At 51.1% G+C, this 18,184-nt stretch overlaps 3 protein-coding genes across 3 annotated transcripts; all 3 read right to left on the reverse strand.

The window, feature by feature from the left end:
- Positions 1-1,990: 1,990 nt before the first annotated feature.
- LOC136291904 (inositol 1,4,5-trisphosphate receptor-interacting protein-like 1) lies at positions 1,991-4,887 on the reverse strand. The gene is given in 4 exon segments (XM_066186995.1): positions 1,991-2,367; positions 2,370-2,893; positions 4,093-4,200; positions 4,202-4,887. Coding segments are annotated over 4 exon segments (1,695 nt in total).
- A 3,005-nt stretch (positions 4,888-7,892) lies between these two features.
- LOC136291905 (inositol 1,4,5-trisphosphate receptor-interacting protein-like 1) lies at positions 7,893-10,789 on the reverse strand. Its single transcript, XM_066186996.1, is given in 4 exon segments — positions 7,893-8,269; positions 8,272-8,795; positions 9,995-10,102; positions 10,104-10,789. Coding segments are annotated over 4 exon segments (1,695 nt in total).
- Positions 10,790-13,797: 3,008 nt separating this feature from the next.
- On the reverse strand, positions 13,798-16,144 carry LOC136291906 (inositol 1,4,5-trisphosphate receptor-interacting protein-like 1). The gene is given in 4 exon segments (XM_066186997.1): positions 13,798-14,174; positions 14,177-14,700; positions 15,350-15,457; positions 15,459-16,144. Coding segments are annotated over 4 exon segments (1,695 nt in total).
- Positions 16,145-18,184: the final 2,040 nt, after the last annotated feature.

Genomic DNA, 18,184 nt, shown 5'->3' on the forward strand with positions numbered 1-18,184 from the left:
ACTGCACCAATCAGCCAGGTCCCCAAATGCCACATCCACATGACTTTTCAACCTTTCTGATGGTGGTGACTCACCCATTTCCCCAGGCAGTCTGTTCCCAACCTTGACGTCCTTTTATATGGAGGAATATTTCCTAAAGATCCCACTGAAAGCTCCCATGGCGCAACCTGAGGTCATTTTCCTCTGGTCATATTGTTTGTCCCCTGGGCTGATAGCATGACCCCCAGGTAGCTACAGCCTCGCTTCTGGGACCATCTGCATGGTGTCAGGACGTTAGGCTGTGAAGCCAGCTCCTGGCAGAGGAGAGAAAGGTGCTGCTTCTGCACTGGACTCCCCGTGATCCAGTGGGACAAAAGGGGTTGTCAGTGGGCACAAGAGTTTCAGGTTGCCTGGAAGTGTTTCCATGTGAGAAGAAACTTGGTGCCAAATCCGTCAGCCAAGGGAACCCCTCCCTTTCCAAGGAGAAGGAAAAGCCAGAATTTTCCTTGTAGAAGATGGAAAGTTGTGGAGTGAAAGTCAGTGCTGCAATGTCCCTGGATGTCCATGTGGATGTTCCTAATCTGCAACGGCAGACTGTGAAGAGGGCATCTCAGGTGAAATCCAGCTTAGGCTACAGCTTTCTGCCTTGTATCTCTGGAGCCTTGGAGGGGAAGGCTGCGTGGCTTGCGGTGGCCTTCGCCAGCTCTGCTGCTAACAGCACTGGGCACGCCAAGGCTCTTTGGTCTCAGCACAGGCAAGAGCAGGAAGAAACCCTCACCCGCCTTTGTGGAGCCCTGTGATGAGCAACGATGAGGAGTGTGCGGAGAAGAGACCAGCGGCACGGCACAGCAGCTTCTCTCAATCATCAGTCACAGAAAATTCAAAACCTTCTGTGTGGGTTTGGGGTTTGCGTTGTGTTTTCTTTGGAGCTTTTTGGCATCGGGAAAAGCTGCGGCATTTTCAATGCTGGAGACCTGGATTTGAGTGGTCCCCTCCCTGTGCTGCGTAGATCGATCTCAAAATTGTGTCTTGCTCCTCTCTTCCCTCTGTAGGGACGTGTCACTTCTAGGGGGTTGATGGGTAACAGCGTTGCTCTTTTCTCACCTTGTGCTCAGCAGCTGGGAGAGCTGCCGAGCCCCCTCTCCGGCCCCAGCTTGACCCTGAAAGGGTTCTGCAGTAGGGTCAGGTGGCATGTTGCCAGTGGCTCAGCTGCCAGCACCGCTGCTACCAACGTGGAAGGCTCATGTGTATGGCTTGAGTCAGCTCACAGCTGCCAGCATCTGGGCTGTGTCCCACCTCACATTCGTCCTGCCATCAAGTCGCAGGGCACAAACATGACACTGACAAGTCCGCCGCAAAAGCATATCCCCAGGTGCCACATCCACACATTTCTTAAGTGCCTCTATCTATCTATCTATCCATTACATAAAAAAATCAACATTCTTCTATAAACAAAATTTCAGGTCAGGTCCAACACCGTTGGTCCAACGCTGACCCAAACGTCTCCCTTCTGGAGACAAGGAGAGAATCCATCCATTGAACAATCCCCAGGTAGCAGCGCTGAGTTTTCTTCTTGGTCGTTTTGCCCTCTTCCTTTTTCTGTCCCACATTCCTTCTTCTTTCATACTCCAATTTTCGGCTCTTCTCAAAGGCCAGGAACAGCTGCATGTCACAGGTGGCGTTTGGTGAGTTTGTCCTTGCATGTATGGCGTGCGCTGTCTTCATGTGCACTCTTAGGAGTGGGAGAGTTCATACGTAAGCGGGGCTTTATGCGGATCTGGGTGCCTTCTTTTGGAAAATGAACTGATACAGGGAGGTACAATAATCCTTCCACGGCCCTCCACCCGCTGAGGCAGCAGGAGAGGCTGTGGCATCTTCGCCAGAGCCTTTGCAAGCATCCTCTTCTCCTTAAAGCACCAAATTTGTACCATGAGGTGCTTCTGCGCTGCAAGGTGCAAGCAGCCCAAGCACAGCTCTGTGCTCAGAGCCATGACTGCTCCCCTCCCTTCATTCATTGTTCCCCGCAAAGGATTCTTTTGAACCACTTCCTCAGAACCTGGTACTCACTTATCACCTGCCTGTGGGCGGCCGGTTGCTGCGCCAGGTGTTGGAGGAGATTGTTTGTCTTACCCATTTGAACATCGCGGGGTAAAATGATGTCCCTGGGAAGCCTCTGGTTACCTCTGCGTTTTGCTTGCAGGCATAAGTGCAGGCTGTCGCTGATATCCGCCAGTCGCAGCAGCAAATCTCTCCTGCGCCACCATGACACGGGCACGATGTTGAGCAGGTGCATGACAATGGTCTTGATGGTGTAGGTGGAAAAGCTGAAGCCCAGCTGCAGACGTGTGAAGAACTGCAGGCATTTGAGGTGCAAACAGTCGGGGGGGCCTGCCTGGCGATGTACTTGAAGAACTCAGTCTCGGCCACAGCATAAGTCTCAGGCCAGGTTGTGCTTGCGGTGTAGGCCACGCTAGTCTGGCTGCTCACAAAGACGTGTGAGTCGTCTCTCCGCAGCCCAAACAGCATCTCAATCCTGAAGCTTTCTTTGCCATTGGTCACCTTGATCTGGCAGGAGTGTCTGGAGGGCAGCAGCTTTAAATGCCAAGTGTGTGACTGAGGCAAAGCTGGCCAGACTGCTCTCACCAGTTGGTAGAACCAGCGGGCAGTTTTGTGCACGTCGAGGTAGGAGTCGGTGCACAGGGTGTCCAGGAGGCTGGGATCCTGATTGCTCCTCAGCTCCTCCTCGGGGTGGTGCAGGAAGCACAGCATCTTCTCAGCCCACTGCTCCCTGGAGCAGGTGCACTCCAGCTGCACGCAGACACGGAAGTTCCTCACGTGCCTCTGCCCTGCAGAGTCCAGCCCCAGGTGGAAGCTGTGGCCCCGGGAGGAGTCATGGGGATGGGCACACGATCCGCTCACACAAGCGGGGTTCGTGGTGGTTCGTTTTAGGGATCTCAGAGTGCAAAAGACACAGCGGGGGACAAACTCAGTTTATTCAATCACAAATGCACCTTTATTTCGTGCCAACAAATGCGATAGTGGGGAGAGAAAAGAGAATAGGAACAAAGACAGAAAAAGAGGGAAGGGGATTATAGCTACCAAAGTGGAGGGACGAGTCCTCGAGGCGTGAAGATGCCTATAGAGGCGATCTTCTCCAGTGGGGTGATCACAAAGTCTGTGGTTAACTCAGGGGTTCTTATAGTCCTCTCCAAAGCGACAGGCAGTTGGCCAAACAGGTGGGGGAAATCATTGCAGTGTGTTCATTTAGAGAACTCAGAACAAGTCGGTCGTCAGCAGGTACAGCGTCAACCAGTACAAGTCAGCAGGCGCAGTCCCTTCACTGTGACTTGCCCATTGTTTCTGCTCAGGTTCTGATGTTCCCATATGGGTGCTGGGTTTTTCCATCAAACACACCTGCAGGCAGCACTTGGCCAACATGCCACCTCAGCCAGGCCAGAACTCCTGCATTGAGATTTTAAAGTCCCTCTTAGGGGTTTCAGTCTTTGTCCTTGTACTGGATTGAAGTATATTCTATCACCATCTTCATGAACTGTTGAAACCAGGTGAGGCAGTGCTCCCTGCCTCCTCCACTCTGGCTTATCTTCTGTTAATGGGCCATCAGCACCTTTGCTCCACAGCTCACAGATAACCCCCTCCTGGACTACCTACTGTTAATGGGCCCATCAGGCCTTATCACATGACTCACCATCCCATTGTGGGATGCTCCGCCCAGAGGGAGAAACCAAGCATTCCAGCCTGGATATAAGCTGAGACTCTGAACACCAGAGGGGCGCTTACCCACTGGATTCCCAGAGGACCCGAGCTACCAGACCTTTCTACAGGATCACTGCTTCAGGAAGACCCTGCTTCAGGAGGACCACCTCATCTGGACTGCTTCCATCACTACGCTCAGGTTGTATTCTGACTCTGTCAGTGGTCTTTTGTATTATTGCATCGATTTTATTTTACTTTCTTTCCTTTTTTTTTTTTTTTTTCCTATTAAATTGTATCTCTGACTTGGAGCCTCTCATTTGTTTTGCCTTCAAACTACTACAGTCCTTGACGATGGTCATGAGGCAGATGAGGGATCTTTGGACCGTCTCTTACAGGTACACAACATCCTGCTCTCGGGGACTCCAACCTTCAAAGGCACTGCCCACCCCGATAGCTCGTTTCAGGACTGGGTAGAAGCTGTTTGACAAGACATGTCTAAAGTAAACTATAAGTGCCCGTGAGGTCAGTTGTCCACTCACAGTCTTTCTGCAGGTCCTGTACAGGCCACTGTATGCGTTCCATTAGAATTCTTTCAATGTTATCACCAAAACCATTGTCTTCTCCTTGGACGACATTTGCCACGTCATTGCCGTTTTCTGCATTTGCAATCTCATTGATGATTTCATTTGCAACATCGTCATCTGCATTTAAAGCAGCATTGCCATCTTCTTCTTCATTTCCAGCATCGCTTTCTTCATTTGCAGGAACTTTGCCTTCTTCATTTGCAGGAACATAGCCGACTTGCTGCACATTGTTGTCTTCCCGCCGATTCGCATCGGCTTCTTCATTTCCAACATCTTCTCCATCATTGGCCTCCACGTTTCGGACTTCCTCTTCCTTTGCACCATTGTTTTCTTCCTCAAACTCCTCTCTCCTCCGGCTGCTTTTCCACCGGATAAACCATAGGACCAAGAAAAGCACCAGGAGCACAGCAACAGCCATGACCTCCCGGAGCTGCTCCTGCTTCAGGGCCAGCTGCTCCAGCTCCCGCTCCAGCCGAATCCTCTCCCACTCCAGGTGCTTTTCACGCACTTCCACGTGCAGACATGTTTCCTCATCCCAAACATCACCCACAGGCTGCGGGTACTGGATGAGGCTCTCCAAGAGCACGAAAAGGAATACCATGGAATTCATGGTCTGCAGGAAAAAAAAGGGAAGACCTTGAGTGAGGCTAAAAGGGAGGGAAGGTACTACTGCTTGCTGGAGGGAGGACAGGATGCCCAAGGATCTGGGAGCAGGAAGGACAGGCCCAGACAGCTGGCAGGCAGCAAGGCCTGTTCCAGTGCCCCAGCACCAGCAGCAGCAGCAGCAGCACGGCCTGCCCAAGAATGTCCCATGAGGGGCAGTCCCTGCATGCAGGGGGAGAGCCCAGTCCCGGCTGCTGCGTTTCTGCCCCTGCCCTTGTCCCCAGCCCAGCCTCCCCAGCACGTGCGCACTCACCGCTTGCCCGAGCAATGCAGTGCCAGCGTTACCTGCTGGGGCCGTTTACTGCTGCCCCCATTGTGACACGGCCCCGTGATGTCACAGGTGGCACAGCACATCACAACCCAGGCAACCGCACTCTTTGTCCCCACCCTGGCTCAGCCGCTCAGAGTGGCCCTGGTGTAGTGCTTAAAGCTGCCTTTGACTGAATCTTCTACAAAGAATTCCCACTGTGGGTTTTTTTGATTTCTGTTCATCTGCCTTCTACTTGCAATCCCCTAGATATCCACGTTGGAAGGCACCCTTGTGTCGCTCCAACTTTGCCTGCTTTTCAGAGTTTGCGTTTTGTTCTCACCCAGCTTCAAGAAAACAATGTATATTTTTAGAATTTATCTTTTTGTTTACATATTTCTCCTCTGGGAGGAGAAAGGTGACTGATGGTGGTCTTCATCAACGAGCTCAAAGAGGTGGCAACCTATGCAGCCAATCTTGTCCCTTCTGAAAGATTTGTATATACGATGGAGTCAGAAAATTAAAGATAGAACTTTCCTGCTGACCTTCTTGCTGCCTGCCTCATTCTTTCGTGTCTCTACCGGAGACACCCTTGAGCATCATTGAATCTAGGTTTGGACTCCTCACTGGTTGAGCTACATTTAAATCTCAGGGTCAGCAACATTGGAAAAGACCCTGAAGATCACACAGTTCAACTGCAAACTTAGCACTGCCTACTGCACCAATCAGCCAGGTCCCCAAATGCCACATCCACATGACTTTTCAACCTTTCTGATGGTGGTGACTCACCCATTTCCCCAGGCAGTCTGTTCCCAACCTTGACGTCCTTTTATATGGAGGAATATTTCCTAAAGATCCCACTGAAAGCTCCCATGGCGCAACCTGAGGTCATTTTCCTCTGGTCATATTGTTTGTCCCCTGGGCTGATAGCATGACCCCCAGGTAGCTACAGCCTCGCTTCTGGGACCATCTGCATGGTGTCAGGACGTTAGGCTGTGAAGCCAGCTCCTGGCAGAGGAGAGAAAGGTGCTGCTTCTGCACTGGACTCCCCGTGATCCAGTGGGACAAAAGGGGTTGTCAGTGGGCACAAGAGTTTCAGGTTGCCTGGAAGTGTTTCCATGTGAGAAGAAACTTGGTGCCAAATCCGTCAGCCAAGGGAACCCATCCCTTTCCAAGGAGAAGGAAAAGCCAGAATTTTCCTTGTAGAAGATGGAAAGTTGTGGAGTGAAAGTCAGTGCTGCAATGTCCCTGGATGTCCATGTGGATGTTCCTAATCTGCAACGGCAGACTGTGAAGAGGGGATCTCAGGTGAAATCCAGCTTAGGCTACAGCTTTCTGCCTTGTATCTCTGGAGCCTTGGAGGGGAAGGCTGCGTGGCTTGCGGTGGCCTTCGCCAGCTCTGCTGCTAACAGCACTGGGCACGCCAAGGCTCTTTGGTCTCAGCACAGGCAAGAGCAGGAAGAAACCCTCACCCGCCTTTGTGGAGCCCTGTGATGAGCAACGATGAGGAGTGTGCGGAGAAGAGACCAGCGGCACGGCACAGCAGCTTCTCTCAATCATCAGTCACAGAAAATTCAAAACCTTCTGTGTGGGTTTGGGGTTTGCGTTGTGTTTTCTTTGGAGCTTTTTGGCATCGGGAAAAGCTGCGGCATTTTCAATGCTGGAGACCTGGATTTGAGTGGTCCCCTCCCTGTGCTGCGTAGATCGATCTCAAAATTGTGTCTTGCTCCTCTCTTCCCTCTGTAGGGACGTGTCACTTCTAGGGGGTTGATGGGTAACAGCGTTGCTCTTTTCTCACCTTGTGCTCAGCAGCTGGGAGAGCTGCCGAGCCCCCTCTCCGGCCCCAGCTTGACCCTGAAAGGGTTCTGCAGTAGGGTCAGGTGGCATGTTGCCAGTGGCTCAGCTGCCAGCACCGCTGCTACCAACGTGGAAGGCTCATGTGTATGGCTTGAGTCAGCTCACAGCTGCCAGCATCTGGGCTGTGTCCCACCTCACATTCGTCCTGCCATCAAGTCGCAGGGCACAAACATGACACTGACAAGTCCGCCGCAAAAGCATATCCCCAGGTGCCACATCCACACATTTCTTAAGTGCCTCTATCTATCTATCTATCCATTACATAAAAAAATCAACATTCTTCTATAAACAAAATTTCAGGTCAGGTCCAACACCGTTGGTCCAACGCTGACCCAAACGTCTCCCTTCTGGAGACAAGGAGAGAATCCATCCATTGAACAATCCCCAGGTAGCAGCGCTGAGTTTTCTTCTTGGTCGTTTTGCCCTCTTCCTTTTTCTGTCCCACATTCCTTCTTCTTTCATACTCCAATTTTCGGCTCTTCTCAAAGGCCAGGAACAGCTGCATGTCACAGGTGGCGTTTGGTGAGTTTGTCCTTGCATGTATGGCGTGCGCTGTCTTCATGTGCACTCTTAGGAGTGGGAGAGTTCATACGTAAGCGGGGCTTTATGCGGATCTGGGTGCCTTCTTTTGGAAAATGAACTGATACAGGGAGGTACAATAATCCTTCCACGGCCCTCCACCCGCTGAGGCAGCAGGAGAGGCTGTGGCATCTTCGCCAGAGCCTTTGCAAGCATCCTCTTCTCCTTAAAGCACCAAATTTGTACCATGAGGTGCTTCTGCGCTGCAAGGTGCAAGCAGCCCAAGCACAGCTCTGTGCTCAGAGCCATGACTGCTCCCCTCCCTTCATTCATTGTTCCCCGCAAAGGATTCTTTTGAACCACTTCCTCAGAACCTGGTACTCACTTATCACCTGCCTGTGGGCGGCCGGTTGCTGCGCCAGGTGTTGGAGGAGATTGTTTGTCTTACCCATTTGAACATCGCGGGGTAAAATGATGTCCCTGGGAAGCCTCTGGTTACCTCTGCGTTTTGCTTGCAGGCATAAGTGCAGGCTGTCGCTGATATCCGCCAGTCGCAGCAGCAAATCTCTCCTGCGCCACCATGACACGGGCACGATGTTGAGCAGGTGCATGACAATGGTCTTGATGGTGTAGGTGGAAAAGCTGAAGCCCAGCTGCAGACGTGTGAAGAACTGCAGGCATTTGAGGTGCAAACAGTCGGGGGGGCCTGCCTGGCGATGTACTTGAAGAACTCAGTCTCGGCCACAGCATAAGTCTCAGGCCAGGTTGTGCTTGCGGTGTAGGCCACGCTAGTCTGGCTGCTCACAAAGACGTGTGAGTCGTCTCTCCGCAGCCCAAACAGCATCTCAATCCTGAAGCTTTCTCTGCCGTTGGTCACCTTGATCTGGCAGGAGTGTCTGGAGGGCAGCAGCTTTAAATGCCAAGTGTGTGACTGAGGCAAAGCTGGCCAGACTGCTCTCACCAGTTGGTAGAACCAGCGGGCAGTTTTGTGCACGTCGAGGTAGGAGTCGGTGCACAGGGTGTCCAGGAGGCTGGGATCCTGATTGCTCCTCAGCTCCTCCTCGGGGTGGTGCAGGAAGCACAGCATCTTCTCAGCCCACTGCTCCCTGGAGCAGGTGCACTCCAGCTGCACGCAGACACGGAAGTTCCTCACGTGCCTCTGCCCTGCAGAGTCCAGCCCCAGGTGGAAGCTGTGGCCCCGGGAGGAGTCATGGGGATGGGCACACGATCCGCTCACACAAGCGGGGTTCGTGGTGGTTCGTTTTAGGGATCTCAGAGTGCAAAAGACACAGCGGGGGACAAACTCAGTTTATTCAATCACAAATGCACCTTTATTTCGTGCCAACAAATGCGATAGTGGGGAGAGAAAAGAGAATAGGAAGAAAGACAGAAAAAGAGGGAAGGGGATTATAGCTACCAAAGTGGAGGGACGAGTCCTCGAGGCGTGAAGATGCCTATAGAGGCGATCTTCTCCAGTGGGGTGATCACAAAGTCTGTGGTTAACTCAGGGGTTCTTATAGTCCTCTCCAAAGCGACAGGCAGTTGGCCAAACAGGTGGGGGAAATCATTGCAGTGTGTTCATTTAGAGAACTCAGAACAAGTCGGTCGTCAGCAGGTACAGCGTCAACCAGTACAAGTCAGCAGGCGCAGTCCCTTCACTGTGACTTGCCCATTGTTTCTGCTCAGGTTCTGATGTTCCCATATGGGTGCTGGGTTTTTCCATCAAACACACCTGCAGGCAGCACTTGGCCAACATGCCACCTCAGCCAGGCCAGAACTCCTGCATTGAGATTTTAAAGTCCCTCTTAGGGGTTTCAGTCTTTGTCCTTGTACTGGATTGAAGTATATTCTATCACCATCTTCATGAACTGTTGAAACCAGGTGAGGCAGTGCTCCCTGCCTCCTCCACTCTGGCTTATCTTCTGTTAATGGGCCATCAGCACCTTTGCTCCACAGCTCACAGATAACCCCCTCCTGGACTACCTACTGTTAATGGGCCCATCAGGCCTTATCACATGACTCACCATCCCATTGTGGGATGCTCCGCCCAGAGGGAGAAACCAAGCATTCCAGCCTGGATATAAGCTGAGACTCTGAACACCAGAGGGGCGCTTACCCACTGGATTCCCAGAGGACCCGAGCTACCAGACCTTTCTACAGGATCACTGCTTCAGGAAGACCCTGCTTCAGGAGGACCACCTCATCTGGACTGCTTCCATCACTACGCTCAGGTTGTATTCTGACTCTGTCAGTGGTCTTTTGTATTATTGCATCGATTTTATTTTACTTTCTTTCCTTTTTTTTTTTTTTTTTCCTATTAAATTGTATCTCTGACTTGGAGCCTCTCATTTGTTTTGCCTTCAAACTACTACAGTCCTTGACGATGGTCATGAGGCAGATGAGGGATCTTTGGACCGTCTCTTACAGGTACACAACATCCTGCTCTCGGGGACTCCAACCTTCAAAGGCACTGCCCACCCCGATAGCTCGTTTCAGGACTGGGTAGAAGCTGTTTGACAAGACATGTCTAAAGTAAACTATAAGTGCCCGTGAGGTCAGTTGTCCACTCACAGTCTTTCTGCAGGTCCTGTACAGGCCACTGTATGCGTTCCATTAGAATTCTTTCAATGTTATCACCAAAATCATTGTCTTCTCCTTGGACGACATTTGCCACGTCATTGCCGTTTTCTGCATTTGCAATCTCATTGATGATTTCATTTGCAACATCGTCATCTGCATTTAAAGCAGCATTGCCATCTTCTTCTTCATTTCCAGCATCGCTTTCTTCATTTGCAGGAACTTTGCCTTCTTCATTTGCAGGAACATAGCCGACTTGCTGCACATTGTTGTCTTCCCGCCGATTCGCATCGGCTTCTTCATTTCCAACATCTTCTCCATCATTGGCCTCCACGTTTCGGACTTCCTCTTCCTTTGCACCATTGTTTTCTTCCTCAAACTCCTCTCTCCTCAGGCTGTTTTTCCACCGGATAAACCATAGGACCAAGAAAAGCACCAGGAGCACAGCAACAGCCATGACCTCCCGGAGCTGCTCCTGCTTCAGGGCCAGCTGCTCCAGCTCCCGCTCCAGCCGAATCCTCTCCCACTCCAGGTGCTTTTCACGCACTTCCACGTGCAGACATGTTTCCTCATCCCAAACATCACCCACAGGCTGCGGGTACTGGATAAGGCTCTCCAAGAGCACGAAAAGGAATACCATGGAATTCATGGTCTGCAGGAAAGTAAAGGGAAGACCTTGAGTGAGGCTAAAAGGGAGGGAAGGAACTACTGCTTGCTGGAGGGAGGACAGAATGCCCAAGGATCTGGGAGCAGGAAGGACAGGCCCAGACAGCTGGCAGGCAGCAAGGCCTGTTCCAGTGCCCCAGCAGCAGCAGCAGCAGCAGCAGCAGCACGGCCTGCCCAAGAATGTCCCATGAGGGGCAGTCCCTGCATGCAGGGGGAGAGCCCAGTCCCGGCTGCTGCGTTTCTGCCCCTGCCCTTGTCCCCAGCCCAGCCTCCCCAGCACGTGCGCACTCACCGCTTGCCCGAGCAATGCAGTGCCAGCGTTACCTGCTGGGGCCGTTTACTGCTGCCCCCATTGTGACACGGCCCCGTGATGTCACAGGTGGCACAGCACATCACAACCCAGGCAACCGCACTCTTTGTCCCCACCCTGGCTCAGCCGCTCAGAGTGGCCCTGGTGTAGTGCTTAAAGCTGCCTTTGACTGAATCTTCTACAAAGAATTCCCACTGTGGTTTTTTTTGATTTCTTTTCATCTGCCTTCTACTTGCAATCCCCTAGATATCCACGTTGGAAGGCACCCTTGTGTCGCTCCAAATTTGCCTGCTTTTCAGAGTTTGCGTTTTGTTCTCACCCAGCTTCAAGAAAACAATGTATATTTTTAGAATTTATCTTTTTGTTTACATATTTCTCCTCTGGGAGGAGAAAGGTGACTGATGGTGGTCTTCATCAACGAGCTCAAAGAGGTGGCAACCTATGCAGCCAATCTTGTCCCTTCTGAAAGATTTGTATATACGATGGAGTCAGAAAATTAAAGATAGAACTTTCCTGCTGACCTTCTTGCTGCCTGCCTCATTCTTTCGTGTCTCTACCGGAGACACCCTTGAGCATCATTGAATCTAGGTTTGGACTCCTCACTGGTTGAGCTACATTTAAATCTCAGGGTCAGCAACATTGGAAAAGACCCTGAAGATCACACAGTTCAACTGCAAACTTAGCACTGCCTACTGCACCAATCAGCCAGGTCCCCAAATGCCACATCCACATGACTTTTCAACCTTTCTGATGGTGGTGACTCACCCATTTCCCCAGGCAGTCTGTTCCCAACCTTGACGTCCTTTTATATGGAGGAATATTTCCTAAAGATCCCACTGAAAGCTCCCATGGCGCAACCTGAGGTCATTTTCCTCTGGTCATATTGTTTGTCCCCTGGGCTGATAGCATGACCCCCAGGTAGCTACAGCCTCGCTTCTGGGACCATCTGCATGGTGTCAGGACGTTAGGCTGTGAAGCCAGCTCCTGGCAGAGGAGAGAAAGGTGCTGCTTCTGCACTGGACTCCCCGTGATCCAGTGGGACAAAAGGGGTTGTCAGTGGGCACAAGAGTTTCAGGTTGCCTGGAAGTGTTTCCATGTGAGAAGAAACTTGGTGCCAAATCCGTCAGCCAAGGGAACCCATCCCTTTCCAAGGAGAAGGAAAAGCCAGAATTTTCCTTGTAGAAGATGGAAAGTTGTGGAGTGAAAGTCAGTGCTGCAATGTCCCTGGATGTCCATGTGGATGTTCCTAATCTGCAACGGCAGACTGTGAAGAGGGGATCTCAGGTGAAATCCAGCTTAGGCTACAGCTTTCTGCCTTGTATCTCTGGAGCCTTGGAGGGGAAGGCTGCGTGGCTTGCGGTGGCCTTCGCCAGCTCTGCTGCTAACAGCACTGGGCACGCCAAGGCTCTTTGGTCTCAGCACAGGCAAGAGCAGGAAGAAACCCTCACCCGCCTTTGTGGAGCCCTGTGATGAGCAACGATGAGGAGTGTGCGGAGAAGAGACCAGCGGCACGGCACAGCAGCTTCTCTCAATCATCAGTCACAGAAAATTCAAAACCTTCTGTGTGGGTTTGGGGTTTGCGTTGTGTTTTCTTTGGAGCTTTTTGGCATCGGGAAAAGCTGCGGCATTTTCAATGCTGGAGACCTGGATTTGAGTGGTCCCCTCCCTGTGCTGCGTAGATCGATCTCAAAATTGTGTCTTGCTCCTCTCTTCCCTCTGTAGGGACGTGTCACTTCTAGGGGGTTGATGGGTAACAGCGTTGCTCTTTTCTCACCTTGTGCTCAGCAGCTGGGAGAGCTGCCGAGCCCCCTCTCCGGCCCCAGCTTGACCCTGAAAGGGTTCTGCAGTAGGGTCAGGTGGCATGTTGCCAGTGGCTCAGCTGCCAGCACCGCTGCTACCAACGTGGAAGGCTCATGTGTTTGGCTTGAGTCAGCTCACAGCTGCCAGCATCTGGGCTGTGTCCCACCTCACATTCGTCCTGCCATCAAGTCGCAGGGCACAAACATGACACTGACAAGTCCGCCTCAAAAGCATATCCCCAGGTGCCACATCCACACATTTCTTAAGTGCCTCTATCTATCTATCTATCCATTACATAAAAAAATCAACATTCTTCTATAAACAAAATTTCAGGTCAGGTCCAACACCGTTGGTCCAACGCTGACCCAAACGTCTCCCTTCTGGAGACAAGGAGAGAATCCATCCATTGAACAATCCCCAGGTAGCAGCGCTGAGTTTTCTTCTTGGTCGTTTTGCCCTCTTCCTTTTTCTGTCCCACATTCCTTCTTCTTTCATACTCCAATTTTCGGCTCTTCTCAAAGGCCAGGAACAGCTGCATGTCGCAGGTGGCGTTTGGTGAGTTTGTCCTTGCATGTATGGCGTGCGCTGTCTTCATGTGCACTCTTAGGAGTGGGAGAGTTCATACGTAAGCGGGGCTTTATGCAGATCTGGGTGCCTTCTTTTGGAAAATGAACTGATACAGGGAGGTACAATAATCCTTCCATGGCCCTCCACCCGCTGAGGCAGCAGGAGAGGCTGTGGCATCTTCGCCAGAGCCTTTGCAAGCATCCTCTTCTCCTTAAAGCACCAAATTTGTACCATGAGGTGCTTCTGCGCTGCAAGGTGCAAGCAGCCCAAGCACAGCTCTGTGCTCAGAGCCATGACTGCTCCCCTCCCTTCATTCATTGTTCCCCGCAAAGGATTCTTTTGAACCACTTCCTCAGAACCTGGTACTCACTGATCACCTGCCTGTGGGCGGCCGGTTGCTGCGCCAGGTGTTGGAGGAGATTGTTTGTCTTACCCATTTGAACATCGCGGGGTAAAATGATGTCCCTGGGAAGCCTCTGGTTACCTCTGCGTTTTGCTTGCAGGCATAAGTGCAGGCTGTCGCTGATATCCGCCAGTCGCAGCAGCAAATCTCTCCTGCGCCACCATGACACGGGCACCATGTTGAGCAGGTGCATGACAATGGTCTTGATGGTGTAGGTGGAAAAGCTGAAGCCCAGCTGCAGACGTGTGAAGAACTGCAGGCATTTGAGGTGCAAACAGTCGGGGGGGCCTGCCTGGCGATGTACTTGAAGAACTCAGTCTCGGCCACAGCATAAGTCTCAGGCCAGGTTGTGCTTGCGGTGTAGGCCACGCTAGTCTGGCTGCTCACAAAGACGTGTGAGTCGTCTCTCCGCAGCCCAAACAGCATCTCAATCCTGAAGCTTTCTTTGCCATTGGTCACCTTGATCTGGCAGGAGTGTCTGGAGGGCAGCAGCTTTAAATGCCAAGTGTGTGACTGAGGCAAAGCTGGCCAGACTGCTCTCACCAGTTGGTAGAACCAGCGGGCAGTTTTGTGCACGTCGAGGTAGGAGTCGGTGCACAGGGTGTCCAGGAGGCTGGGATCCTGATTGCTCCTCAGCTCCTCCTCGGGGTGGTGCAGGAAGCACAGCATCTTCTCAGCCCACTGCTCCCTGGAGCAGGTGCACTCCAGCTGCACGCAGACACGGAAGTTCCTCACGTGCCTCTGCCCTGCAGAGTCCAGCCCCAGGTGGAAGCTGTGGCCCCGGGAGGAGTCATGGGGATGGGCACACGATCCGCTCACACAAGCGGGGTTCGTGGTGGTTCGTTTTAGGGATCTCAGAGTGCAAAAGACACAGCGGGGGACAAACTCAGTTTATTCAATCACAAATGCACCTTTATTTCGTGCCAAAAAATGCGATAGTGGGGAGAGAAAAGAGAATAGGAAGAAAGACAGAAAAAGAGGGAAGGGGATTATAGCTACCAAAGTGGAGGGACGAGTCCTCGAGGCGTGAAGATGCCTATAGAGGCGATCTTCTCCAGTGGAGTGATCACAAAGTCTGTGGTTAACTCAGAGGTTCTTATAGTCCTCTCCAAAGCGACAGGCAGTTGGCCAAACAGGTGGGGGAAATCATTGCAGTGCGTTCATTTAGAGAACTCAGAACAAGTCGGTCGTCAGCAGGTACAGCGTCAACCAGTACAAGTCAGCAGGCACAGTCACTTCACTGTGACTTGCCCATTGTTTCTGCTCAGGTTCTGATGTTCCCATATGGGTGCTGGGTTTTTCCACCAAACACACCTGCAGGCAGCACTTGGCCAACATGCCACCTCAGCCAGGCCAGAACTCCTGCATTGAGATTTTAAAGTCCCTTTTAGGGGTTTCAGTCTTTGTCCTTGACGATGGTCATGAGGCAGATGAGGGATCTTTGGACCGTCTCTTACAGGTACACAACATCCTGCTCTCGGGGACTCCAACCTTCAAAGGCACTGCCCACCCCGATAGCTCGTTTCAGGACTGGGTAGAAGCTGTTTGACAAGACATGTCTAAAGTAAACTATAAGTGCCCGTGAGGTCAGTTGTCCACTCACAGTCTTTCTGCAGGTCCTGTACAGGCCACTGTATGCGTTCCATTAGAATTCTTTCAATGTTATCACCAAAACCATTGTCTTCTCCTTGGACGACATTTGCCACGTCATTGCCGTTTTCTGCATTTGCAATCTCATTGATGATTTCATTTGCAACATCGTCATCTGCATTTAAAGCAGCATTGCCATCTTCTTCTTCATTTCCAGCATCGCTTTCTTCATTTGCAGGAACTTTGCCTTCTTCATTTGCAGGAACATAGCCGACTTGCTGCACATTGTTGTCTTCCCGCCGATTCGCATCGGCTTCTTCATTTCCAACATCTTCTCCATCATTGGCCTCCACGTTTCGGACTTCCTCTTCCTTTGCACCATTGTTTTCTTCCTCAAACGCCTCTCTCCTCAGGCTGCTTTTCCACCGGATAAACCATAGGACCAAGAAAAGCACCAGGAGCACAGCAACAGCCATGACCTCCCGGAGCTGCTCCTGCTTCAGGGCCAGCAGCTCCAGCTCCCGCTCCAGCCGAATCCTCTCCCACTCCAGGTGCTTTTCACGCACTTCCACGTGCAGACATGTTTCCTCATCCCAAACATCACCCACAGGCTGCGGGTACTGGATGAGGCTCTCCAAGAGCACGAAAAGGAATACCATGGAATTCATGGTCTGCAGGAAAAAAAAGGGAAGACCTTGAGTGAGGCTAAAAGGGAGGGAAGGAACTACTGCTTGCTGGAGGGAGGACAGAATGCCCAAGGATCTGGGAGCAGGAAGGACAGGCCCAGACAGCTGGCAGGCAGCAAGGCCTGTTCCAGTGCCCCAGCACCAGCAGCAGCAGCAGCAGCAGCACGGCCTGCCCAAGAATGTCCCATGAGGGGCAGTCCCTGCATGCAGGGGGAGAGCCCAGTCCCGGCTGCTGCGTTTCTGCCCCTGCCCTTGTCCCCAGCCCAGCCTCCCCAGCACGTGCGCACTCACCGCTTGCCCGAGCAATGCAGGGCCAGCGTTACCTGCTGGGGCCGTTTACTGCTGCCCCCATTGTGACACGGCCCCGTGATGTCACAGGTGGCACAGCACATCACAACCCAGGCAACCGCACTCTTTGTCCCCACCCTGGCTCAGCCGCTCAGAGTGGCCTGGTGTAGTGCTTAAAGCTGCCTTTGACTGAATCTTCTGCAAAGAATTCCCACTGTGGTGTTTTTTGATTTCTTTTCATCTGCCTTCTACTTGCAATCCCCTAGATATCCATGTTGGAAGGCATCCTTGAGCATCATTGAATCTAGGTTTGGACTCCTCACTGGTTGAGCTACATTTAAATCTCAGGGTCAGCGACATTGGAAAAGACCCTGAAGATCACACAGTTCAACTGCAAACTTAACACTGCCTACTGCACCAATCAGCCAGGTCTCCAAATATTCCATACTTTTCCCATCCCTCCAAGGGTGGTGTCTCAGTCATTTCCCTAGGTAGCCTGTTCCCACGCTTGATATAATTTTTGATGAAAGCATTATTCCTAATATCTTGTTAAAATATCTAAATTTGATTTACCTTGAGGCCATTTCCCTTGGTCAGATTGCTTTTTTCATTATGTCATAGAAAAAGTAGGAAGTTCAGACAGCTCATTAGCCTAAGATTTTGGCAACAGTAAATATTTAAGTAATCACTGTTACCCACAAGTTCTAAGGATCAAAGCTATTTATAAACTAATTATTTATTAAACAGAGAGGAGATAATAGACAACAGATCTCAATCAGAGTTACTTACTTCTCTGTATAAAAATAAAAACTCGAAGTAAATTACAGCATAACATAAACAGTGCATGACATAATTTATCTATATTGAAGCTTGTCAGACAACAGCATTGGTTAGGAGTCAAATGTAACATACCACAGAGATGACAACAATGAGGATTTCTTTCACTTAACCTCCACAGCAGTAACCACAAACCAAGTGTTCTTGTCCATGGGAGAAACTCCACACATTTCCAGAGAAACGTATAGAAAATTTCTACTTTGTGGAAGTTTGGTATGGCTTTTATAGTCATAAAATGCGGTGCCCATCAGTCAGAAATCCAGTTTCTCTTTCCAGATCTCACTTCAACACTATGATGTTTATTGGCAGTTGGGAGATGCCAGCTCACTGTTTACCCACGGTGCCAAAAGAATGCACTGCAAGACAGTGTTGGAATTATCTGACCAGTTAACAAACAACAGATCAGCTCTTGAGCAGGGCGACATGCCCTGCCACACCTGAGAGGATACATTGGCTCCCACCTGGCTACAACCTCCCTTCAGGGAGCTGCAGAGAACCATAAGGTCCCCCCCGAGGTGATTTTCTCTCTGCTAAACACCCCCACCTCTTCTCAGCTCTTCTTCATCAGACTTGTGCTCTTATAGAAATGTTTTTAATAAAAAGGACTAGTATTTGTGGACATCAGCACCTTTGAAATTACATGCTCAGTGGCCCTTATTAATTACTTCTTTTAGTCTGCACTCCCACAACCCTGGGGAGTAGCTCTGCGGACAGTTTTTCCCATAACATCTAAGATTTTTTACTCAAGCATTTCTTGATTACTGCTAAGACAGCACCAATCACCACCTCACCCACAAGAGCATCTCTGTGTAAAACAACAGGTCCAGGAGGGCACTTTTCCTAGCTGGCTTCCACTGTGCCCATATCAAAAAGTTATTTTCAATGTCAACTTAAGGA

Source organism: Chamaea fasciata, unplaced genomic scaffold, assembly GCF_029207755.1.
Source record: "Chamaea fasciata isolate MVZ Bird 193981 ecotype frontalis unplaced genomic scaffold, bChaFas1.0.hap1 SCAF_7, whole genome shotgun sequence".
NCBI classification, from domain to species: domain Eukaryota; kingdom Metazoa; phylum Chordata; class Aves; order Passeriformes; family Sylviidae; genus Chamaea; species Chamaea fasciata.